The sequence below is a fragment of the Enhydra lutris genome, unplaced genomic scaffold, assembly GCF_002288905.1.
Source record: "Enhydra lutris kenyoni isolate GAN:26980312 unplaced genomic scaffold, ASM228890v2 scaffoldscaffold5, whole genome shotgun sequence".
In the NCBI taxonomy this organism is placed as follows: domain Eukaryota; kingdom Metazoa; phylum Chordata; class Mammalia; order Carnivora; family Mustelidae; genus Enhydra; species Enhydra lutris.
Genome location: NW_019154089.1, coordinates 6,285,571 through 6,311,130, shown reverse-complemented (window position 1 = coordinate 6,311,130; position 25,560 = coordinate 6,285,571). Strand labels below are relative to the sequence as shown.

At 47.5% G+C, this 25,560-nt stretch overlaps 1 protein-coding gene across 3 annotated transcripts in view; it reads right to left on the bottom strand.

The window, feature by feature from the left end:
* Nucleotides 1-22,538, bottom strand: part of LOC111141207 (voltage dependent anion channel 1) — a 28,786-nt gene extending 6,248 nt beyond the window's left edge. Inside the window, exons 1-6 of one of the 3 annotated variants that reach the window (XM_022493612.1) lie at nucleotides 22,479-22,538; nucleotides 11,063-11,135; nucleotides 10,487-10,536; nucleotides 9,072-9,224; nucleotides 8,928-8,980; nucleotides 2,409-2,636 (exon numbers count right to left, since the gene is read on the bottom strand). In XM_022493612.1, coding sequence (XP_022349320.1) covers nucleotides 2,409-2,636; nucleotides 8,928-8,980; nucleotides 9,072-9,224; nucleotides 10,487-10,536; nucleotides 11,063-11,129 — 551 coding nt within the window. In that variant the 5' untranslated portion in view covers nucleotides 11,130-11,135; nucleotides 22,479-22,538. Of the gene's footprint in view, nucleotides 1-2,408; nucleotides 2,637-8,927; nucleotides 8,981-9,071; nucleotides 9,225-10,486; nucleotides 10,537-11,062; nucleotides 11,136-16,133; nucleotides 16,237-19,599; nucleotides 19,677-22,478 lie in introns of those variants that run through there. The other 2 variants (XM_022493614.1, XM_022493613.1) reach the window with 2 other exon arrangements.
* Nucleotides 22,539-25,560: the final 3,022 nt, after the last annotated feature.

The window sequence follows — 25,560 nt, the reverse complement described above, 5'->3', positions numbered from 1 at the left end:
AGCTTGTCCTAGATAATAGATTTCTGAGTGATTTTAGTATAACTGAAATTGGAAGTTTTTCTTGGGTTCACATGTTTGTCCAAAAAAAACTGTCAGTTTTTTAAAAATATATTCTAAAACCGGCAACACTGCCTTCCTGTACTGCAAGCTCTCAAAACCATAAACAGAGGGAAGTCATTGTTCAAATTCAACTATATAAAGCACAAAGAATCTCTATTACACATCGGGGCCTCCACACGCACCAGGGCAACCCGGATTAGCTGTGTCAGCTGTTCCCACACCAGCTAAAAATAAACCATGTCCACTTATTTTAAAATCAGGTACATGAGGCTCAGGTATGTGGGGGAAACAGCTAATAGCCATTGTTCTTCCTAGAACTGGTACCAATTTCCAATTCCAAACCAAGAAAAACTTTCCATTTCAGTCAAAACTCTAACTTTAAAAAACCCTTCTATTACTTGCACTATTTTTCCTGTGACACTTTTGTATGCTACCTTTTTTTGAATTTACATTTTTTTTCTTTACTTTTTTTGGTGTACACTTCTATGGATTTTAACACATGTGCAATATTTGTGTGACCACCACTATAATTAGGATACTGAACAATTCCATCACCCCCAAATCTCATTCCACCCCTTAGTAGTCCCACACTCCCACTCCCAGCCCAGGAAACCCTGGACTGTCCTTCACTATGGTTTTCCTGTGATTTCCTAGTTTTAAAAAATTCAAAAATTATATTAATATCTGTTATATTATATTCTCTTATGTCAATTATATTAATTAGAATAGTGTTCCCTTATCTGCAGAATGTATGTTCCAAGACCCCCAGCGGATGCCTGAAACCACAGACAGTAGCGAACCCCTGTATATACTATATTTTCTCCTATACATACATCTCTGAGACAAATTTAAATTTAAAATATAAATTAGACATGGTAAGGAATTAGCAACAATAACTTCTAATTTATTATTTTAATAAAATACAACTATTGTGGGGTGCCTGGGTGGCTCAGTAGGTTAAAGCCTCTGCCTTCAGCTCAGGTCATGATCCCGGGGTCCTGGGATCGAGCCCCGCATCGGGCTCTCTGCTCAGCAGGGATCCTGCTTCCCTTCCTCTCTCTGCCTGCTTCTCTGTCTACTTGTAATCTCTGTCTGTCAAATAAATAAATAAAATCTTTAAAAAAAAAATACAACTATTGTAACAATACAATAACAATACAATACAACAACTATTGTAATAGAAGTTATATGAATGTGGCCTTTCAAAATATTATATTGTATACACCTTCATATTGTTTTGTTTTTTGGGAGGCGGGAGGGGCAGAAGCAAAGAGAGAGAGAATCTTAAGCAGGCTCCATACCGACATGGGGCTCAATCTCACGACCCTGAGATCATGACCCGAAATCAGAAGTCGGATGCTTAACCATTTGAGCCACCCAGGCAGCCCAGTATACAACCTTCTTGGGATGATGTGAAATGACAAATGCCTACACGATGGGATGAAAGTGAGGTGAATGACACAGACATGTGACACAGCACCAGGCCACTACTGACCTTCTGACAATACATCAGAAGGAGATCATCTACTTCCAGACTGTGGCTGACTGTGGAACTGTCAACCGACATCGTGGAAAGTGAAAGGGCAGAAAAGGGGGAACTACTGGGTAAAAATTCTTCAAAAAAGTTTGCAAATGGAAATGTTATTAGATCTTTAAGAAGTCACTTCTTTAGTGACCTCTAGTGGGAAGAAAGAAAATTGGTAAAGTTGTCCCCCAGTTGTGCCATAGGTTAGTTTCTCATGCCTAGGGGATTTGGGGCTGAAATGTGCATTTCCATTCACCTAAATCAGCAGCACTCCACTTTAACTCCCAAGGTTGATTACAAGGGGCTCTCTAACCTAATCTGCACTTTTCTCTCCCCTTCATGTACTGTCTAGTAGGTAATAAACTTGTGCATGCTATGCCATGTGGAAAAGACACTATGCAACCGAGATCACCATTCCCTAACCTGTCTCTCAAATCTGCATTTCATTTACCACAGCAACCTGACCTCAGGCATCACACAGAGAAAAAGACAGTGGCACCTCTCCCTGCCATTTTGTTACTAAAATGAAAGGTGCTTAAATGTCCACAAAAGGACACTAGCAGGGAAGGGACTCTCCTCCGGACGGACATCATGCCACTGCTGTAACTGAGCAGTCATTCTGTGTGTACCAGTGACAACAGTGACAGTCTCTAGAACACAAAGAACCTAAGCCACTTCAGGAAATGGGCAGGTGGGAAACAGAAAAATATCAGCAGGCCATTTGGCTCATCTGATTTCAACACACTCTAAAGTGATTAAAAATTGAGCTTGAAAAGCCATCTCCCTCTGCACACACTCACACACCACAATCACATACACTTACACGTTAGTGTGGAGCTGGAATTCGTCAGTCTTGTAGCCAACCGCGAAGTTGCTCTGGGTCACTCGAGACTTCGCAGTCTCGAAATTCATCTGGTAGCCAGCCAGCCAGCCCTCATAGCCCAGCACCACAGCGCCCCGGACTGAAGGACCGGCAATGTCGAAATCCACATCGCAGCCCAGGTTGATGTGCTCCCGCTTATACCCTGTCTTGATTTTTGCATTTTTTTTCCTGAAAGAAAAGAAATTGTATTAAGATCACAAGCTAACTCGCCTTGCAACAACCATACCCACAAGTACAAAAAAAGCATTGTTTTAAATCCCAGTTTACATACGGGGATAGGAGGCCAAGTGAGGGCCCAGTTCTTTACACAGCCTCTAGGGCACATCGGCAGAACACTAGCTCTCTAACCAGAATCCAGTGTGCAGAAATGCCCCAATAGGGACGCCTGGGTGGCTCAGTTGGTTAAACGGCTGCCTTGGGCTCAGGTCATGATCCCGGCATCCTGGGATCGAGTCCCACATTGGGCTCCTTGCTCAGCAGGGAGCCTGCTTCTCCCTCTGCCTCTGCCTGCCATTCTGTCTGCCTGTGCACACACTCTCTCTCTCTCTGACAAATAAATAAAATCCTAAAAAAAAAAAAAAAAGAAAGAAAAGAAAAGAAATGCCTCAATAATGAAGTGACAACAGAGGCTGGAAAAGCGCTAAGTAATTTTCTTTTACTAAACTCTCCCTATGCTTAATGTAATGGTCTACACAGGCATTTATTAGGGAAAATGCCACCATGTAATTATGAAACAGATGTTTCTTTGCTATTCTCTAAGACTAGGAAAAAGACACGGTGTATCTGTCATGAAGGCAGCTATCTAAACAGCCCCTTTTAAGGAGACGGTTGCTTTCTTACTTTGTGGCTCACTTAGTAAGTAAAGAAAGTAACAAATACTAGATAGATCCCTTCTAAGTAAATATAACAGATAGCTTCTAATTCAGTATTCAAGAAATCCTAATGAGTATATTTCAGAGACCTGGATACTGACCTGCAACCTGGGGCCCTGCAGTCATGGGGGCTAGGAAGCCCTGCAAGACAGGACAAGCCTGTGGGTCTTGTCTGCTAATCCCAGATCTGCATATATGACCAGATTGGTGCCTCCTGTGCCTACTACTCAGGAAAGGTAGGTGGACTCGTGTCACCTGCAAATATATTATCCTGCCTTTATCAACATGGGAGACAAGACCACACCTATCAAATAAAATTTAGACTATTTTCTGTTATTCAACTACAAAATGGACACCCTCCCACAGCAAGCTGCATTCTCTGCAGAGATCGGGATCTACACAGCCTTGCCCACCCCAATCTCATTCACACTGAGATTAAAACTTCATTCCCAGCACCCAGACTCTGGACTCTAAATACCAGTCTCTCCTAAAAGGCACCAGTGTCCCTTGGAGAAACAGCAGACTACAGATCAGGACAGGGTGAGCTTGAAGTATTTATCAAAGCTACCAAAGACTACTGGGATTGGCGCACAATGCCTTCAGAGCTAGCCTGAAGAGACTCCTAACGGCTTCAAACATGTAACAATGAGCTCATCTTTAAGAATAACACCAGCAATGGATTGAAACATAACAAGTATGTATAAACCTATGCACTCATTCATAATGACACTTAAAACACACACAGGAGTCATCGTCAGAGACTAGAAAACCAAAGTGTTACTTCAAAACAATAAATTAAAAAGGAAGCAAACATTTTCCACCATTCCTACCCTAACTCTATCTCAAGATAACCAACAGTTTATGAGAAGTTTCTTTTTATTGAAATATTCTAGCTACTACATGAAGAATGAATGATTAAAGTAGAATTATCACCAATTTGTAACCCCTAATGAATGAATTGTGAATAGCATCAACTTTAACATACAAAGAACAAACCACGCCTTCTACATCCAAGTCATGGAGGCATAGAGCACCACTTGTATTTTACCACCCCCACCAGGAATCTAAATGTAACAAAGCCTCTAGACTTACCCATTCACAGTAAACATGGGGGACAGAGGACAAGTTAAATGGCACCACAGAGATGCAAACAGCAAAATTTAGTCTATACGTAATCTTACGGGACAAATGATCTAGTTTCAATGAATAAATTGCAGGGGAGAGGGAGGAGGAGAATCTAAAACTTAAAGAGATTTAAGGAGCCACAGGAAGCAATATTTGCAATTTTGCATGGACAATTTTTGAGTCTAAAAAAAAATGAAATCATGTAAATCTGATCAGGCTAGAGATTTAAAAATCAAGGAATTATGATTAATTTTTTACAATGCAATCATACTGTAGTTATACTTTTTTTTTAAAGATTTTATTTATTTATTTGACAGACAGAGATCACAATTTCACAGAGAGGCAGGCAGAGAGAGAGGAAGGGAAGCAGGCTCTCTGCTGAGCAGACAGCGTGATGCAGGGCTTGATCCCAGGATCCTGGGATCATGACCTGAGCCAAAGGCAGAGGCTTTAACCCACTGAGCCACCCAGGCGCCCTGTAGTTATACTTTTTAAAAAAAGGAATATCATGCTTGCTTCAGTGGCACATATATTAAGATTGAAATGATACAGAGAAGATGAGCATGGCCCCTGCACAAAGATGACATACAAATGCATGAAGCGTTCCATATCTAACTCTAGGGAACAAACTGATGGTTATCAGAGGGGAGGGGGAAAGGGGATGGGAGGGCACTTGACGTGATGAGCACCAGGTAATGTATGGAATTCCTGAATCACGATATTGTACACCTGAAACTAATGTAAGACTATACATTCACTAATTGGAATTAAAATAAAAACTTTAAAAAAAGAATCTTATCACTTAAATATACATACTAAAATACTTACAGATGAAATTATGTGATAACTGATTTATGTCAAAAAGTCTGAGGGAGAGATTATGAATGTATAAATAAAACATAATTGGTTTATGGGTTGGTAATTATTACAGCTGGGTGATAGGGCTTAACATACTATTCTGCTTTTTTTTTTCTCTGCTTTTGTATGTTTGAAATTTTCTATATTAAAAAATTTAAGGGGCACCTGGATGGCTCAGTTGTTAAGCAGATGCCTTCAGCTCAGGTCATGATCTGAGCCCTGCATCAGGGTCCCTGCTCAGTGGGAAGCCTGCTTCTCCCTCTCCCACTCCCCCTGCCTGTGTTCCCTCTCTCACTGTCTTTCTCTCTGTCAAATAAATAAATAGTCTTTTAAAAAAATTAAGGTTAAACATTCCAAGTTGCCAATGACAGAATTTCAGACATTGTGGCTGAAAAAAAAGCAAACCATTCACAATTGACAATGATGCTTGCAACTTTTGTTCATGTGGCTTTGGTACATTTTCTCAAGCTTTGAAAGAAAGGAGTAACAACCAAACAAATTCTCTCTCCACAAGAAAAATTCAAAATAAACCTATTCTGGACGTCCTGCTCTTTGGGGAAAGAAGCCTAGGTTTTGGCTTATCGAATTGGCACCATGCTAGCTGGGTGATTGATGAAAGAAATCTGCTCAGAGGCTGACATTTAGAAAGAGAAGGAGACCAAGAATGGTAAAAACCAGCCATTGTATAACCACCAGTAAAAAGCTGCTGCTGGGCACCTGGGTGGCTCAGTGGGTTAAAGCCTCTGCCTTCAGCTCAGGTCATGATCCCAGGGTCCCGGGATCGAGCCCCACATCGGGCTCTCCACTCAGCGGGGAACCTGCTTCTGCCTCTCTGCCTACTTGTGATCTCTACCAAAGAAATAAATAAAATCTTTTTAAAAAGGAAAAAGGAAAAAAAAAAAAAAAAAGCTGCTGCTGACCATAGTATGCTGCCAGTGGAAACAGCCGTGTTTACCAGCCACGCCAGACCGTTCACACAGTGCCTCCCCTACTCTGTCTCAAAGAATTCTGGCCAGGAGCACAAAGTCCCCACAGAATGGGCAGTGCTGGGGCAGTGACTCAGGTTCCTCTCCAGGTTCCTGCTCTCATGTAACACTCCACGCCTTTGGAGTTTTCCCTCTTTCAAATATTACTGGGATTTTTCCTTTTAAGCTACTTCCTGGTGCTAACTTGACAACTGCCTGAGTGAGGCATGACTCTGATTTCTGGTTAACAAACTGGCTTTTTTCTGTGGTGGGGTACCCAGCGTGGGTGCTGGTCCGTAGATGAATCTGCAGCCTCATCCAAAATGTGCTCTATGCTCAGCTCCAGACAGAAGCCAGGATGCTTTCCCAGGTTATCCCCCTTAGTAGCTTTGGAAAGCCAGCCTTCATTTCCAATCTCCATCAGGCCATCAAAAGTTGTCTTAAATACCCAGGAGCAATATGGACACAACCTTGGTTTCTAAATGCCATTCTTCAATAAAATGAACTGAAGCTCCTTGGAGAAATGCATGATAGCAGGACTAGAGAACAAGCAGAAGATGAGCCTGGTACATCTTCTGAAGTAGAGCTCGAAAGAAATGATAAGGGATAATAAAACACAGGATGTCAACTTGGAAGGAGGCCCAATAGCCATATCTAAAACAAATGAGTATAAAATATATTATGGTAATGGATTATAACCCACAGAATAAAATAAATGTCATTGGATCCATACTGATATAAATAATTGATTAAATAAGTAAATGAAGGAGAAGAGCAAGCTCTCCCTTACAGTAGAATCCCAATTAATAAATGCAGAAGGAATGATGGGAAGAGAAAATCACCATCTGCCAAACATAATTGTTGCAGGCAAGAATCACCAATGGATACTAGGTTTCTTAGTCAAAGGATAAGAAACAGATTATCTACATAGTCTCAAAGTATCTCCCAAGATACTTATTTACAAAGAGAAAAAGAGCTTCATAGAGAAACCTCACAAACACCACTTTAATCAAGTGATCAAAGTTAATGTCACTAGTAACAAGCATACTGACATCTATGCCCTGACATCACGCACCAAGAAAGATACAGCACAACATCACTTCTGTGGCTGTGAAAATGGGTAACTGAGTTTCACCATGAAGAAACATCAGACAAATCCAAATCGAAGGATTCTACAAAATAATTGGGCAATCCTCTTTAACACTGTCAAGGTCATGAAAAACGAAGAAAGACTATGTCTCAGATTAGAGGAGACAAAAGAGATTTGATGACTAAATGTGATCTAGTACCCTGAACTAGATCATGGACCTGAAATAAGACATCAATAGGACAACTGACTAGTTAACTCTACGAAAACCATATAAATTTCCTGGTTCTGATCATCATATTGTAGTCATGTAAGACGTTAACATCAGGAGAAGCCAGGTCCAGGAAATAAGGGAACTCTACACACTACTTGTGCAACATTTTTGTGTATGTTAAGTACAAAATTACTTCAAAATACAAAGTTACATTTAAAAAAAATGTTCCTCTTATGTGTATTACTGCAGGACCTGGAGACTTCTCTGCAAACCTCCCAAATGTAATGGGAGGGAAATCCCTTACAAATTCCTAAGTGTGCCATCTCAGCGCAGCAGACAAAGTCCTAAGCAGCAAATTCAAGCATGTGAGCACATTCCCCTGCCTCCCATGATATCAGAGCATCTCTCTGGGTAACCTCTCCCGTCACGGCAGGGTGCCTGGAGGGAAGCAGGCAAGCAAGAAAGCAATGCTCCTGCGGGAGAAACTACAACAGGATGAGAACAAGAGCAAATGAAGCTCCTGCCCAATGGTCTTCATGTCATTCAGAACAAAGTTACAATAAGACTCTAACCTCCAGAGACAGAAGCCCTGCCTGCCCAGTCCCTTGCAGTTACCCACATGCAGTACAGGCTCTGAGCTCAGTAGACCCTTCCTCTAAAACACATTCATCAGAAGGGAAGAAAAGAAATAATATGGAATGGCAAAAGATGAAATCCATAATGCCACTATATGTACGCTTAAAGATTGCTGAGATGCTAAATTTTAATGTATATTTTACTACAATTTTTAAAAACTAACAAATGAAATTCAGTATATACCCTTGCACCTGTCAGCAGTATGTAAAACAACCTTCTCCAAGTTTAAGACATCTACTGCTCTGAGTGGTTAAAAATTTTAAAAAAGGGTACCCCTTCTAGCCAAGGACCTGAGGCAACCAACAGACCATCTTGCCTCCTAATGAGCCCAATAACTGTCAAGTCTAATTGGATTGAGGCTAGGGGGCATGGGGCACAAAGAGCAGCCTCAGGAGCCTCCCTGCAGTTAGAAGCCACACTCTCTTGGTGCTGGGGAGAGGACCCTCCCAGCCTACAAATTGGGGTGGCAACCGTGATCGCTTAGTCCCCGCTTCCAAACCTCACCACTGCCCTGCAGCCTTGGCCATTTGTATTAGCAGCAGCCTCACTCACGTGAAAAAGCATTATTGGACCACAAGTCCTACAGCCCGCCACAAATGAAGCCAGGAGAACCACAACGGGCAGCCCAGAATCTTACTGTAACACATGGCTAAATGTCCTTGCTTTAAAAAACAAACAAAAAAACCCACATGAGATTCTTACCCTGTGTTTGGTGAGAAGGATGAATCAAAGGTCAGCTTCAGTCCACGTGCAAGCTGAACGGAAAAAAATTTGCCAGGTTTAGTCAAAAGGCAGGGCAACAGATGTCAATGAGTAAAACTATGTCTTTTCCCGGGTGACCATTACCTGATCTTCCACAGTGATCTCTGTGCCTAGCGTGTTGTCAGTGTTCCATTTCTCTGTAAACGTCAGACCATATTCGGTCCATCTGTACTTGGTTTCCAGACTGCCCGTCACTTTGGTGGTCTCAGTGTTGGCTGAACCTGAGCTTGTAAATTCCTTTAAAGGAGAGAGAGAGTCACAGCCTGTACACCAGCACGATGCCACCATAAACAGAACATACTTCCCCTTATGTAAGGATGTGTGGGGCGGGGGCTAAAGCTACTCCTATAATTCAATATTTAAATGCAGATGGGGTGAAAGAAGTCTGTTGATTAAAGGACTCTTTTGGGGGAATTCTTCACCAGGAGACAACTTCCTTCCTCCCTGGTAATGCTTTAGTCTAGACAGGAAGGCAATCCCCCTTCCATCCAAATAGAAAAAGCACTGAGCTAAAGATGACACTGCAGTAGATAGCCCCAAAACTTCCTCCTTCCAACAACTGCCACAAGCACAATCTATAAGGGACTGCTAACGGGCACCTGGGTGGCTCAGTCAGTTAAGCATCCAACACTCGGTTTCAGCTCAGGTCATGATCTCAGGGTTATGAGATCCAACCCCACTACTCTCAGCAGGAGTCCACTTGAGATTCTCTGAGATTCTCTTCCTCTCCCTCTACCCTTCCCCAGCTTGTGTACGCACTCTTTCTCTAAAATAAATAAATCTTAAAAAATAAATAAATAAATAAAGGGAGGGGTGCCTGGGTGGCTCAGTGGGTTGGGCCTCTGCCTTCAGCTCGGGTCATCATCTCAGGGTCCTAAGATCAAGTCCCACATTGGGCTCTCTGCTTGGCGGGGAGCCTGCTTCCCCCTCTCTCTCTGGCTGCCTCTCTGCCTACTTGTGATCTCTCTCTGTCAAATAAATAAATAAAATCTTAAAAAAAAAAAAAAGGGAACTACTAAGGTTTTTTTTTTAACTAATTATGTGGCATTGAAAACCAGTAAAAATTTTTTATTAAAGATTTTTATTTATTTACTTGAGAAAGAGAGAGAGAGAGCATGCACAATTGGGGGAGGGGCAGAGGAAGAAGAAGCAGGTGATGCAGGGCTTGATCCCAGGACCTTGAGATCATGACCTGAGCTGAAATCAGACACTTGACCAACTAAGCCACCAATGCATCCTGAAAACAAGTCAGTTTTAATATAAGAAACAAGGAAAAACAAAACTGAGGCCTGTCAATTAAGTATACAAAGCTGTTAAATTGGGGATCTGTCAGCAGGGTTCCCCTGGATCAACCATCCCATAGAGGTTGCAATGAATGTGACAACCACAACCCACCACAACCAAAAAGGGCCTTTCATTTGGCTCTGCCACCCAGGACATGGCAGTTACTTACTGATCTACAATAAACACCCATACTCCGTGTCGGTCAGACAACTTACCAGTCCATTCTCAGATTTTGTTTTCAAGTCAAGTTTTATTAAGCCAAATCCTAAAGAAAGGAGATGGTAACTGTTAATAGGTTAAATAACTAACTTGAGAGTAGCATCTCTGCCTCCCTCCTGCTGCTCCAAAATGCCATGAGTGTGTAGGGAGCCTGTCTCCGCTGCTGCCTGCCTACGTGTGGAGCTCAGGAGGCACCAAACAGTGGCAGAAAGAAAAGGCACAGCACCCCGCAGAGCCCGACCTGCACTCCCAGCAGAATGTGAGGAAAAGGTGCATGACAGCATGAGCAATGCCAAAGGACAGGCCACATTTAGAAATCACACTCCACTGCAACGGCATACACAGAGCTGCTCCCACCCATGGGAGAGGAACTCAGAACGTCTGCTTGCCTGTAGTAATTCATGAGCCTGCCCCTACCAGCTGCACAAACCAAAACTACTTCACCAGCCATCAAAAGCTTGTCTTATTTTCCCTAACATGAAAGTTGTAAGAGCCGACTGACCCGAGTCTCTCAAAATGTGATGGGTGAAATCCCAAACATGCCAATCCAGCCTGTGAACTGAAACACTCACCATAACCCTTAGTGAAGACATCCCTGGCAGATTTGCCAAGATCAGCATACGTGGGAGGCACGGCCATCTTCTGCTACAAGAAAAAGAATCACCAGAAGAAATAATTCAGTAATTAGGGAAATTAGTTTTCCATCAATAAAAATTATTAGCTATAATTAACCACCAATAAAAATCATCAGCACAGAGTTCCAGATGTGCACAGAGAAGCCTTATATCTCAAGCTTCTCCTTGTATCCAGAGGTTGAGATACCTAACAAGTTTTTGTTGATAGCAGATCAGCCTGCCTTTAGATCTCTTCTTGGCATCCCCAGGATGAGCATAAGCCCAGAGTATAACAGGAGTCAGTAAATATTTGCTGAATGAATTGTCAATGACACATTCCTATGAGCCAGTTACTTTGGTGAACTGCAGGACTCTTGCCAATAAAATGTATCTTCTTACAAAATGTCGGCTACTATGACATTAAATGTGATGAAGAGAAATCAGAGCTTTTTCAGGCCAGCTTATTTTCCAAATGGTTCTGATTTCATTCATTCAACAAAATACAGAGTACCTACTATGTGCCAAAATGAATGTAACTTTTCAAAAAACTGCACTTCAGAGAAACCCACTTTTTGAGTATCATATTCTTCACACAGAATAAAGCAAAACCTAACAATTAGGCAACTCTCCACGTGGAAGGAAACAAAACTACACACAAGCCTGAAAAATAAATGCAAATATTTATTGAGCTGCAATGGGACTTTATTTTTAAAATCAACTATCAAGGGTGCCTGGGTGGCTCAGAGGGTTAAGCCTCTGCCTTCCGCTCAGGTCATGGTCTCAGGGTCCTGGGATCAAGTCCCACATCAGGCCCTTTTGCTGAGCAGGGAGCCTGCTTCTCCCTCTGCCCCTTCCCCTGCTCATGCTTTCTCTCCCTCTCTCTCAAATAAATAAATAAAATATTTAAAAAAGAAAGGAGGGAAGGGAAGGAGGAAGGGAGAAAGAAAACCATCAGGGGCACTTGGTGGCTCAGTTGAGCACCCAACTCCTGATCTCAGCTCAGGCCATGATCTCAGGGTCCTGAGATGGAGCTCTATGCTCAGCAAGGAGTCTGCTTCTCTCCCTCTCCCTCAGCCCCTCCCCTCTCCCCCACTCTCCTATGCTCTTTCTCTTTATAAAATAAATGAATAAATCTTTAAAACCAACTAGCAGGGCACCTGGGTGGCTCAGTCGTTAAGTGTCTGCCTTTGGCTCAGGTCATGATCCCAGGGTCCTGGGATTGAGCCCCGCATCAGGCTCCCTGCTCCTCGGGAAGCCTGCTTCTCCCTCTCCCATTTCTCAGCTTGTGTTCCCTCTCTCACTCTGTGTGTGTGTGTGTGTGTGTGTGTGTGTGTGTGTGTGTGTGTGTCTATCAAATAAATAAATAAATCTTTAAAAAATAAAATAAAATAAAATAAACTATCAAAGTACTACTTGAAATTGTTGTATATCCTAAGTCAGTCAACAAGCATTTATTAAACATCTCAGTGTTCAAGGAAGGTGAGTAGTTCAAATAGTCCTTGCCCTAAAGATCACACTGTGTCCCTGGGAGGCTTTGCTATGACGCAGTACTTCCACAGCATTAAAATCCTAACCCAGGGCAGCACACACAGAGGCGGAGAGAAGCCACGAGACAGCAACCATCACATGCATCTTCTCCATTTCCAGAATCATTAGCCTCAATTAGTGGAAATCCAATAAACCCACAGATGGTTCCATTAATTTTTAAAATACAGTATGCCTAAATTGCCAAACTGAATCTGCATATACCCCACGTGAAATCACATATGTATGTATTCACACAAACAAACACCTGCATGGCATGTTCCCGGTAAGTGGGAACCCAATGAAAGTGGTTCAAGTGACCCCAGGGGGACAGTAACCCAAATGAAGCCGCACTGCTGACCTAAGCCTTAATTTCCAAGACACTGCAAGAAGCAATGAGTGCACTAGAAAATAAACAACTACAAACTACCACAATTATAAAACTGTGGTCCAAGTCCTATTTTACATTTTTCAGAGGTTTTACTAATTCTGCTTCACCTCACTTTTGTGTCAGAGCAGAGCGGAGTGGAGCAGCCCAGTGAGCTGTTTATGCTATCCTATTTTTGTTGCTCTTGTTATTTCTTGCACATGATCAAGCTAGAACCATGGATAGCTCAGTCCACATTAGGGTCAGGCACAAAGAACATGGGGGAAGATCCATTTTAGGCTGTCCCCATTGGCTGTTTCAAGTCTGGGGACTCCTGTCTCCTGACCTGTTCCCCTTCCACCCAAAACAAACCTCACAGACACATCCACCCCTGAGACAGAGCAGGAAACCATCCACCAGGTCCTCCAGAACAGAATAACGCCAGCATACGGCATATGTTCTGGCCACAGATTGCCCTGGTTTCCTCCAAGGAGAAGGAATGAAACAACCCTGTGTCCAAGGCTGAAGTTATGCAGCCCCAAGGAAATCTGCACAACATCTCAGCTAAGGGCCCACAGCATTCTCCACCCCAAACAATGCTAACAGGAATCAGTGGACTGAGCACCCCTCTTCAGAGCTGCCTTCCCCCCACTGGGCCACAAACTCAGCCCCGGGTAAGGGGAGGAACAGTACAGTGACAATATCTCCAGATGAGCTAAGACCACGCTGTATCTCAGGCGCCAGGGCCTTCCCAAGTACCCTCTGCTGGCTCTAGGACCCACCTCACCAGACAGGAACAGCTTTCATATTTGGACTTGTCTGCCCCTCAGGGAAAAGGCAGATCACTCATCATTTAATGCTCCCAAAATAATCTCGCTCGTCACTAATTCCCAAAACCGAACAAGTAAAGCCACCTGTCAAAAAAACCCCACTCCACTGCCAGCAAATATCACCCTAAAGTACATGGCTGTGGCCATTAAAGAGATTACCCTCTAAAGACAAAGGAGTTGGGGGCACAGAGGGAGCGTGGATCAGGCCAGGCTCTCCATGTGGCTCCTGCTCAGCCCCTGGCAGGGAAGATGCAGAGCAACCCCCAGCTGAGTGGGAGCCAAACCCACTCCTGGACCTGAGCACACACCCACCAAAAAAGGCAAGAGGATGACTCCCCTTACAGAAAGCCCCCAAGTGCTGTGAAATGCAGCTTCCCTGTGCTTTTGGTGCCATCTTCTGCTCTCCCCACCCAGTCTCCTTCTGCATTTATTGGAGGACTGAGGCAAGGGCCAAGATTCCGCTTTCTTACAACTGCCAACAGCACCCAGGATATGCCCATTTTTACACAGTCCTCAGTACCCACTGCAAAAACAATTTTGGTGTAGAAATTACAATTCCCATTCATGTTTTCTCAGGCCAGGACCAGAGGGAAGAGAGCTTGGCATCCTGCTTTCTCAGTAACCTCCCGCCTGTGCTGACTCGAAGCTGAACCCTGGCCCCAGCCCCTACCTCCACCCAGATTAGTTCCAAATCGCTCACCATCTGTCTCTGCAGCATCCACCCCATGTGCCTTCAGAAGCCCAGGCTCTGGGGACTGAGCACGAAGTGGGGCACTCTGACATAGGAAGGCAGCAAGCCCTGGCCAGATGCCAGAAAGCTGCCTAGGGAAAGCAGGAACCCAGCTGTCTGCCTGGGAGCCTGGGAGCCTGGTTCCCGAGGATATGTGGAACACAAGGGATGGACAGGATTGGGCTGAACAGACCCATCCCCAGTCACTGATGACTTTGAGAAAGACTAGTAAGTCACAGCAGGAGACAGGAGCCCCTGGTGACCCTCCACTGCCTGCTAGGCTACCTACCCAACCATACCCTGGCTGACCTTGAACGGATTATGTAAGCTCCACTCCAGCTGAGGAATGAAAATCCAGCCCATACTGGAAGCTGGAAGGGTAGAGATAGTATATCGTCCAGCATGGCCTGCATAACACTTACATAACCTCTGCCTTGGGGGGACTCGGCTTCCTTGACTCATCAGTTGCCTGGCAGTGACGCTGCTCTGTTCCTAGCACCCCCAACACTCCCACAGTGCACACCTACCCCCAAATCATACCTTGAACTCAAAGCATCCCAGAGCCTGTCATGCCTAAATTTATCCAAAATATGTAAAAAGCTATGTGTCAAAGATGACAAGCCCTGGCACGTAGCAGATATTCAATATAAATGCCTGTTTAATGCGTAAATGTGCAAGGAGCAAGAAAGTATTTTTATAGTAGGAGGAAAAAAAAATAGAAACTTAGTAACCGACAAGAGGGTCTAAGTAAATGACAATGTAGCCAGGCAGCAGGCTCTCCCTCTACAGGGAAGGTGCAAGGCGACCAGGGAGAGGGGGTGGAGAGACCCACATCCAGCACCCTCCACCCCCACCGTGGCCTAAGGGGAGCTCCACTCGGGCTGAGGAGACCCAGTGCCCTCAGAAGGGATCACTGCCACTTCTGACCTCAGAACAAGGTGTGGACTTTATTCTAATGGCCTCAGGGAGCCACTTTAAAGTGAATGACATATCTGTGTTTGAGAGGTTCACTCAACAAACTGGCAAAAACGTATATGGGAACATCCACTGCTGGTATGGAAAATGGTGAGTCCTGCTCACGCCAAGTGTTAAGTACTCTGTACAGGACAGTCCCTTTGGAGACAGGGGCTGGCCAGTGCCTAAGTGGGCATACGTTAACCTAGTGGCAATTCAACCATGAGGAACCCACCCAAGGCACCCAAAGACGGGTGCATGAGAGTGCTCACGGCAGCATGATTGACAACACACAAGCCAAAAGCAATGTAAATGGCCAACAGGGAAACGAATGAATAAAATCAGAGGGCTTGCAAACTAAGGAGTATCACGTGGTAATCAAAAAGAATGAGATGGGTTTATGCTTGGTGGCAAAGAAAGCTATGTTTTATACACAGCTGACCCTTGCACAACACAGATTTGAACAAATCTACTTTTATGTGGATTTTTTTCAACAAATACAGTCTAGTACTGTAAGTGTATTTTTTCTTCCTTACAGTTTTCTTAATATTTTTTCTCTAGCTTAGTCTACTGTAATATAATATATATAACATACAAAATATGTGTTAATTGACTATATATTACCTGTAAGGCTTCTGGTCAACAGTAGCTATTAGCTATTAGTAGCTAAATCTGGAGGGAGTCAAAAGTCGTACAAGGATTTTCGACTGCATGGGGGGTAAGCACCCCTGACCCCATGCTGCTCAAGGGCCAGCTGTAGTTAAATGAAAAAAAATTAGTCACAATGTGTAATTCCATGTTACTAGAGGAAAACCCTTTCACATACGTGTTCATATGTTCATACATTTGCATATGATGGAAAAGCTGTAAGCCCATCTGTAGGTTGCGGCTGCCTGGGAGCTGCTTAGAAAGGAAAAGGGGCTTAAGGAAGGAGTGGAGTTAAAATGGGATTTTCAATGTTTGTTCCACTTCATTATTTAAGTTGTTGGTATATATTGGTAATTTTTTTAAGAACAGGAAACTAAAAACTCCAACCAATGTGTGTGAAATTGAGCTATGCTGGCTTCACGATGCTACAAGAAACCACATTCTAAAAGGCAATTGCAGTGCAGGTGCCAAAAGGAAAAGCCATGTGGAAAGTTATCTATCCCGGTTCCAAGAACAGACTCAAACTACACTGAGATGGCAGGGTTAACAGGCAAGGCCTATCAGGGGCACATTCTACTCCCAGGTGACCACCTGGGGCTCAGGCCACCCTTATCAGGAGGCAGAAGACAGAATTCCCTAACTTTAGCGTACCTGAGAATGGCCTGAGCTACCTGTTCCAAAGCCTTCTTCCCTCCCTCTCCGCCCTTCCTAGCCTAACTTAACAGGCAGCACAGCACTTTCGTCGGCAGAGGCAGAAGGATCCAGGTACCCTCGGAGAGGGGACAACCACTGCAGCGGCTGACACAGGGAACAGGGTAGCATTCAGCTCAGTCAGGAAAGTCTTCTGGGCAAGGTTAATGTGTTGAGAGACACCATCATCGAGAGCAAGGGTACAAGAGGGCTAGAACCTAAACAGCAGGAGCCACCCTGCCATGGCATTTCCCAGCCCATCCGGGTGCCCAGGCAGCAAGGTCCAGTGACTGCTAGAAAGAGCTATGAGACTGGCGGGGCTTCTACCAGCACCAGCCTCTACCAGCTGTGTAACTTTGGACAAGACTTTGATAAACTTATATTCCCAGGGTCTCATTTTGCTCATCTGTAAATGGGGCTAACAACAGTGCCTTTCTACCAGAATTACTGCAAAGATGAAGTAAGGTAGGCAGGCAGGACATGTAGGAATGTCTGGCACACAGTGAGTGCTCCATAAACAGCAGTGCTAATCATAATCCATTATTCTGCATATTCTTTTTTTTTTATATTTTATTTATTCATTTGTCAGAGAGAGAGAGAGCGTGTGCACAAGCAGGGAGAACAGCAGGCAGAGGGAGAAGCAGACCCTCCTGAGCAAGAAGGCCGATGCAGGACTCCATCCCAAGACCCCAGGATCATGACCCGAGCTGAAAGCAGATGCACTTAACCGACTGAGCCCCCCAGGTGTCCCCATTCTGGATAGTCTTTGTTTGCTCCTCCAGATCCACTTTCCACCTCCATCCTGTTCTATGCCTCAAGAGCTGATCATTATGGACTGCTATCACAGGATGGTTGGTTTTTGCCAACAGGAGGCACCAGAAGAAGATGGGAGAGAGAGGCTGGGGTATTCATTCCCCAAGCTCCCTCCCTACTGGCCTCAGGTGGGCTCGGATTACTTTCCAAGGCCACAGCTCCTGCCAAGGGGCCCCGTCCAGGTTCCAAAGGACCCAGAGTAGGGGGTAGGAGGGACACACATCACTTGTCAGGTGTTCCACACCCTCCTCACACCTTTGCAAATGATCCCTTCATTATGCTTTCTTTGATTACTGCACATAAGTTTGCACCTGATCCCTGCAAGGACCCTGACCAACACAGCAATCACCTCCATCACCATCACCATCCTGAATTTCCCTCAGAAAAGGAAAACTGCAGGAAAGCCTTTGGCTCTGCTGTTTCTCTTAACAGCATTAGAGGTGGTTTGTCTGAGCAGAACTGGGCCAGCTTACAGGAGGAGCATCAGACCAGCCAGGGATTCCAATAAAAGCACCTCCCCCTAAGTCTGGGGACCAGGAAAAGCAAGTTCCCCAGTAGGAGGCCAGCCCAGCTCTGAAAGCCAATATATTGGGCCAACACCATCAGAAGCCTCCCCACACACCCCCATCTCACACACACTTTCTCACGATAAAGGCAGCCTCTGGTTAGGTCTACAGGGGGCTGGCAAAGCCAACGTCCTGCGCTCTGGGTAGCAAGTCTGTGTTCCCAGTGCAGCTGTCCTTCCCTCCCACTCCACGACAGTCTCACACTGGGCAGCCCAGCTTCCTAGGCAGTTGCTTCTATTTTAAAACACTCTGGGAGGTAGGCCACCCCAGCAAAGCCTTCCATAAGAAGCTTCAAGACAATGTAACTGACTTGGGGACACCCTGCTTGCCTCTCCACCCATCAAGGGAAGAAAGGCCTGAGCTGGCAGGCAACATGCCAAGTCTGAGTCCCAGGTGCACCCAGGGCTCCTGCCTGGCCTCAGACTCCTCAAGTTCCCTGGAGCCTTGCTACCTGGCTTGACCTAGTGGGGTTAAAATAGACAGTGCTGGGGCGCTTGGGTGGCTCAGTGGGTTAAGCCTCTGCCTTCAGCTCGGGTCATGATCTCAGAGACCTGGGATCGAGCCCCACATCGGGCTCTCTGCTCAGCAGGGAGCCTTCTTCCCTTTCTCTCTCTGCCTCTCTGCCTACTTGTGATCTCTCTCACTGTCAAATAAATAAATAAGATCTTAAAAAAAAAAAAATAGTGCTTGGGCAGGTAGATTTGGGAGTCAAGCAGCCCTGAGTTCCAATATCACTCCACAACTCTCTAAATACGTAACCTGGGCAAGACAAGTCTCACTTTTCTTCAGCTCTAGTATGGGGAAGGAGTACCTGTCTCAGCATCGCTGTGAGAAATGAATTAGATTATTAACATAAAACACTTACTACAGTAAATGGTACCTGAGAGGTATGCAACAACCACAGATAGTGTTTTGTTATAGGTTTGCATTTTATAGATTTCCTAGTATAATTACAGGTGCTATGCAAGTTATCAAAAGGTCACCCTCAACCACAGGGTCCAAAGTCCTCCCTGACGACAATGAGGTACTATTTAGCTGAATATTCTCCACGTAAGTCCTAGAATGCCTCCTACCTCATTCCAGGAAAAACTAACCTTTCTCCTAATTCGCCCAGGGTCATCGTCTTTGCAACAAAGAGGGGTGACTCCACGGACTGCAATCCGCTGACAGCGAGCTAGCCTACATCCAGCCATACACAGGTTCACTCGGATCAGTGTGAAAGAACACTCCCCTGCTGGACAGCAGAGTCTACCTTTCACATCTATTAGCTCATCACAGTGCCCTTTGGTGTGGCAACCTCAGCGTGAATCTGCCAGCCCTGGTCCCAACTCTGTGCTCAAGCCTCCTGACCCACGAAAAGGAAGCAATGGTACCTCTCTCCCAAGGCTTGTAGGATGGTGGATTCAATGTCACAGAACATATGTGAAGCCCCTAGGAGGGTGCTGAGCAGGCTCTCTAGTAAGAACGACTGTTTTGATGATGATGATGACACAGTGGAGAAACTGAGGAATAAGACAGCGACCTGTCCTGTACTAGATCAAATGGCTCATGGCTCATGTCAGAGCCAAGCTGTGAACGCAATCTGCTCTCCAAGCCTCTCTCCAGCACAGTTCTGGGTAAAGGGCATGGATACCCAATACCCACACCCCCTGAGGGCAGGCAGTCAAAAGGAGGAAGGTGCCCAGGCCCAGCAGAGGATCCCACTGGTCACATTTCCTCAGTGGCTACCAGAGGAGTCTGGAGGAACTCCAAGGCCACAGACCCTCTGAGCGTCCTGAGGGGCTACCTTCAGGCTTGGGCTGGCTCTCAACCACACACAGGCTTCTCTCAGTCACCACCAACAAAGACGTCAGGCCATGAGAAATTCCACCAAGGACAGAGTGAACTGCAGTGTCTTGGGAGCATCTTACAGGTAAACATGGGGGGTCAATGTCCCTCCTTACCACCAGCTTGAAGGGTACTGCCCACATCTGCCTAGCGCCCATCAGGACCAGCAGCCCACAGGCAACTCCTTACTATATGGTCCCCTGAAGCCACTGTGTTTGTCTACAGATAGCTCCTGCTTATAGTACAGAATACAGAAATAAAACTAAGTAACCAACTGAGAGCAGGGTTGAGCATTTTACTCTGGACAACTCCAGCAGAAGTTACCAACCCACCCACCATCAGAAAGGGGGCAAAGCGGGGTGCCTGGGTGACTCAGTGGGTTAAGCCTCTGCCTTCAGCTCAGGTCATGATCTCAGGGTCCTGGGATCGAGCTCCATATCAGGCTCTCTGCTCAGCAGGGAACCTGCTTCCCCCCCACCCCCCGCCTGCCTCTCTGCCTACTTGTGATCTCTCGCTCTGTCAAATAAATAAAACCTTAAAAAAAAACAATTTAAAAAAAAAGAAAGAAAGAAAGGGGGCAAAGCAACCAGGCCCAAAACCTTAGAGGAGAATCCCATTCACCTGGGTCACCCTCCCCTGCAGGCCCAGAAACACCAGTTCTACAGGTTTCCCACAGGACATGAAAAGTCACAGAATGAAGGTAACATGTTTAAAACAGTTATTTCAAATTAGGAAACAGTTTCACCTCTCAGCACTCTAGGACTGTACATTCCACTGCAGCTCTTGAAACACGTGTGACCCTGCTAAGCAAGGCTATTTTCTAGAAGTGAACGAGATGTGCATGTCCCTTAGAAAGGTTGTCCAAGATCAAGAGACTATGGTCGGGGCCTGCAGCCACGACATATGCCCGTTCAATAATTTCAGAAATACTTAATGAGCACCTACTATAAGCCATGTGCTGCAATGCTAAAAGCTATCCTCCTATCAGGAAGGGTGAGCTGCCTCTCAAGAGTGCATCTACCCCCATCGACTCTTCTCAAGTCTACTGTGCGCCAAGTGGCACCACCCCAGGCACTGAAAACAAAGCTGCATAGGGCTTAAGCCGAACCCTGTAGAACTCGGTCCAGAGCCGGGGTGGAGAAACAAGGCTAGTCCTGGGCAGTTTGCCCTGGCCTTGCCAACCGAGTATTAGGCAAAGGAGGGGTCCATTCTCTATCTCTCCACAGAATTGGGGCTGGTCAAGGGCTAGGCTTCCCTCAGATCTGCACCCACATGCAACTTCCTGCTTCAGCCTGACCTTGTCTGTCTATAAACTTACAGGATTTTTCATGAATTATCCTGAAAGTTACTCAATGCCTGGCACATAAATGCTTAGTAATAATGTTTAAAATAACAGGGGCTGGCTATGTTTATTGAACCCTTTCCAGAACACCACGTGGAGTTAAAATGGTCTGCAGAGTATAGGATAAATCCTCCCTAAAAGCCTCAAGGCTGTCAAGGTTTTTATCTAAGGCTCTGCGCTAAGCAACTCATTTCATTCTTCCCAAAGACCCAACGAAGGAGAGCTATAATTGCTCCTATGCCACAGATGAGAAAACCCAGGCTTGGTATCGTCCCAGCCGCGTGACCTTGGACCAGTCACTAGGACTGCAGCTCTGAAATGCAAGGGCTCTTAACCAGTTCGTGAAAGCACCACCGCACTCAGTGAATGAATGAGCAAACGAACCAGGAATCCCTCCTAAGGCCAAGGAGGCCACAACCGCTCCCCACGGGGTGTCCTCTCCTGAGGCCTAGCCTACTGCCCAGGCCCCAGCGGCCTAAGTCGACTCTCACCCTCCGGTTCCGCTCGGTAAGGAGCTGGCACCCGCGGACAAGTGCCGGACGCCAGCTTCTCTGGGCGTGGACCAGACACGCCGGACACGGAGCGAAGGGCCACGGTCGTCACAGGAACTCATTCCCGCGGCGACAGCATGGCCCGCACAGGTCCGTGCGCCGAGCCCGGCGAGCGTGGGTGGAAGGCGGTCCCCCTCCCGACCCGCGCTGGCGGGATCCAGGGCCAGAGGGCGCCGCCGGGAAAGGTCACCTAGACTTGGAGCCGGCCGGGCCTTCCCGCGGCGGCCCATGCCCTTCCGCCCGCAGGTTCCCGCAGGTCCCCGCAGGCTCCAGTCCCAGCCGAAGGCGTCCCTGGACGTCCGGCCTCCCGCTCCCCCTCCCCGGCCCGCTTGCCTCCGGCCCGCGCGGCCTGCTGTGACCGCCGTGGACCGGCCAGGCCCACGCCGGGCGCCCCGGCTCCTTCCCTGGGGCCTGGCCCTCGGCCCCTCGCCCACACCCGCTCCTCCCCCCGCCGCCTCCGCGTCAGCTCCCCGGGGCCAGGCCCGCGACCCCCGGCGCCCGCAAAGCGCGGGTCGCTCTCCGAGGGGCCTACCTCAACCGCGGCGGCGGCGGGCTCAGCGGCTGCTACCGCGGGGGCTGCAGTGAGAGCAACGAAGCGAGCGGGCCGAGGGCGGGACGGCGCGGACAGCGGCGGCGCGGACCCGCCCCGACCCTACGCGCCCCGACCGGCGAGCTCCGCCCCTGAGCCCGCCCCGGACACCGCCCAGGCCTGGGCCCGGGTCCCCAGCCCCTGCGGGCTCGCGCGTTTACCGTGCTGCGCCCTCAGTGCCCGCCACGGATGCGTGTGCGCACGGGGTATGCGGGCACGCGTGAGAGCTGCGTGCGCCCGGGCACGGGAATGAGGCGGCGTGAGGGCTGACGTGCGCAAGATGTGTGCGTGCGCGGGGACACGCGTCCCGGCCGCCCATGCGGGCGGGTCTCGGCTGGAACTCCGCGGGGTTGAAGCCTGCGTGGAGGGAGGAGGGTCTTCCGGTTCGCTAAGCGGTGGCCGGGAGGGGGGGACCTGTGCCAAAAGGAGATGTGTGGGATCCTGGGCCCACATCCCGACCTTGGGGCTGGGAGACAATCGCTCTCCCCCGGGAAATGATGCGGCGATGCTGGACCAGCGTCTAGCCCGGGTGGCCTCCGTGACCCCCGGGACCCCTACCCTGGCAAAAGCCCGCAAGCGGTGTTAAATCGGGTTCCTGGGGGGCAGTTCCAGGCCCGGCTGGGGACCTGGGCGCCCGAGGCGGCGGGGATACGGAGGAGCGGCCACAGCTGTCGTTCCGCCGCTCCCGGCTCCCGGCTCCCGGCTCCCGGCTCCGGAGGATTGTTGCCGCGCCTCTGACCCCAGGCTCTCCGAGACCTAGGGCGGCCGAGGGCGAAGCGCTGAGAAAACTCCCCTGTGCGCCGAGTTCGCACTCCAGTTTAGCAGACACTTTTTCCCTGGAACGAAACTGCTAGTAGCCATTTTCCGAGCATTTTGAGAAGTGAAAAGAGTAAATTGCGTTTCGCCAGAATGTCTCCTGCTGAGTCTCACAGCGCGCAGACGTCATGCAGGTTCTGGCCAGCCGAGGGCCCCTCCGGGGAGGAAATCAGCGTCCAGCAGGGGCCTGCCTCCCGCCGAGCTCGGGTGGAGTGTGGCGGCTCCCTGCTAGGCCTGAGCGGGTGGTCTCCTTCACCAAGAATTACCACTGAGTGTTCCCAGAATGAATCCCTTCGTAACTTAATGAAGATTCCGCGCGTCTTTCGCCTCAGCCAACAAACGTTCTCCAAGGCTTGAGGCGTCTGGGGCACGGGTGGAGGAGGCGCCGGGTTATGAAATCGGGACACTCTTCACAACCAGCTGTGGCACAAATTCAAGGAGTAGGCAAGTGGGGCGTGGGCAGACGCAGGACAGGCTTCTGGAAAGAGATGGCAGCTTAAATGGGAAAGGGCAACTGGGGTTCCAGTGGGGGTGGGATGTTGAGGACGAAGGGCACTAGGTTATGGGTGGGGGTGGTGACACGGTGTACTGGGCTCTATAGAGAGCTGAAGTCTGATTGGAATTGTGAGCAAGCACAGCTAAACCTCTTGAGGTCCTGGAGCATGGAGGACGGATGCTCGCACTCTCCCCAGGCCCGTAAGCGGCTCCATGGCTGACTGGGGGACTCAGGGCTTCCTCATCCCCACTTTGCACACAGAGGCCCTGCCACACTCCTGGAGAAAGTGTGGCAAGGAAAGCCACTGGTCACCCATGAGTGCAGTTCAGTGGACTTTGGGAGGACAGGACCTCAGGGAGGCAGGACGGAACCAGATGGCTCTACGGGAACATGGGGCTCTGGAAACCTCACATGAGCGAGGAGCAGATTCCTCAGCCTATGCCAGTGAAGCGCAGGTGTGATGCCCAGACCAAATGTCCGAGGGGCTCCCTCCTCTGCACCACTCCTTGCCAAACCCTCTTTCAGGACCCTGAGCGTGGGAAGAGTTCCCTCTGCCCCACCTGCTCTGGGTTCCTTCTGGGGCTCCCCTAGGTGCTGCTTTCAGATTAATCACGAGTGAGTTCCCTTTGACTCACTGGTTGTGTGACCCTGGGCAACAGGGCTAACCGCTCAGCTTCAACTTAAGAGGGCTGTGGCAAGTTTAAAATGGAAGAAAATGCAAGTAAGTGCTCAGAAAACAGTGAAGAACCCTGGTGGGACATGGAGTCCTCAGACCCTAGTGTTGACTTATCCCCACCACAGCCCCCAGGGAACAACTGAATAAGGCCTCCTGACTTGCCAGGCTTAGCACCCCCACCCCCAGCCCCACCTTCACTCTGTCTACCAGGGCTTTGGGCCCAGGGCAGGCCCCCGACTCAAGACCAGCCAATCAGATCCTCTCTTGTAATTATGAACTAACAAACCCAGATCAGGTATAACCCCTTTTCTTTGGAGGGAATGACCCTTTTCCCCCTTCTATCAGTCCTCAAGCTTTGATGGAACTGACTCCATCGGCTACCGGGATGGACCAATGCCCCATCCAGACTTCCAGGGGCTTTTAAAATAAAGATTTGCCCTAAGAATGAAGCCAACCAATGAAAGAGAGACGGAGACCAGATCCTGGGAACATCACAAGATAAACACAATAAAAAATTTTCTCTTGCGTATCCAAAACCATGAGGTTCCTAGGTTTAAAGCAGTTCCAAGAAGTTTCAACATCATATCCATGGTTTTTAAAAAATTATATATACAGACACACAGAGAGAAATACCGGAAGGAAATTTATTCAGTATTAATAATGAAAGTTGTGTTTCAATTTACTGGACTTTATGATTCTTTTTTTTTTTTCTTTAATTTATTTGATAGACAGAGATCACAAGTAGTCAGGGCGCTGAGCAAAGAGCCTGATGCAGGGCTCAATCCCAGGACCCTGGGATCACGACCTGAGCCAAAGGCAGAGGCTTTAACACACTGAGCCACCCAGACACCCTGAGACTTTGTGATTCTTTTTTTTTTTTTAAGATTTTATTTATTTATTTGACAGAGATCACAAGTAGGCAGAGAGGCAGGTAGAGAGAGGGAAGCAGGCTCCCTGCCAAGCAGAGAGCCCAATGTGGGGCTCGAACCCAGGACCCTGGGATCATGACCTGAGCCGAAGGCAGAGGCTTTAACCCA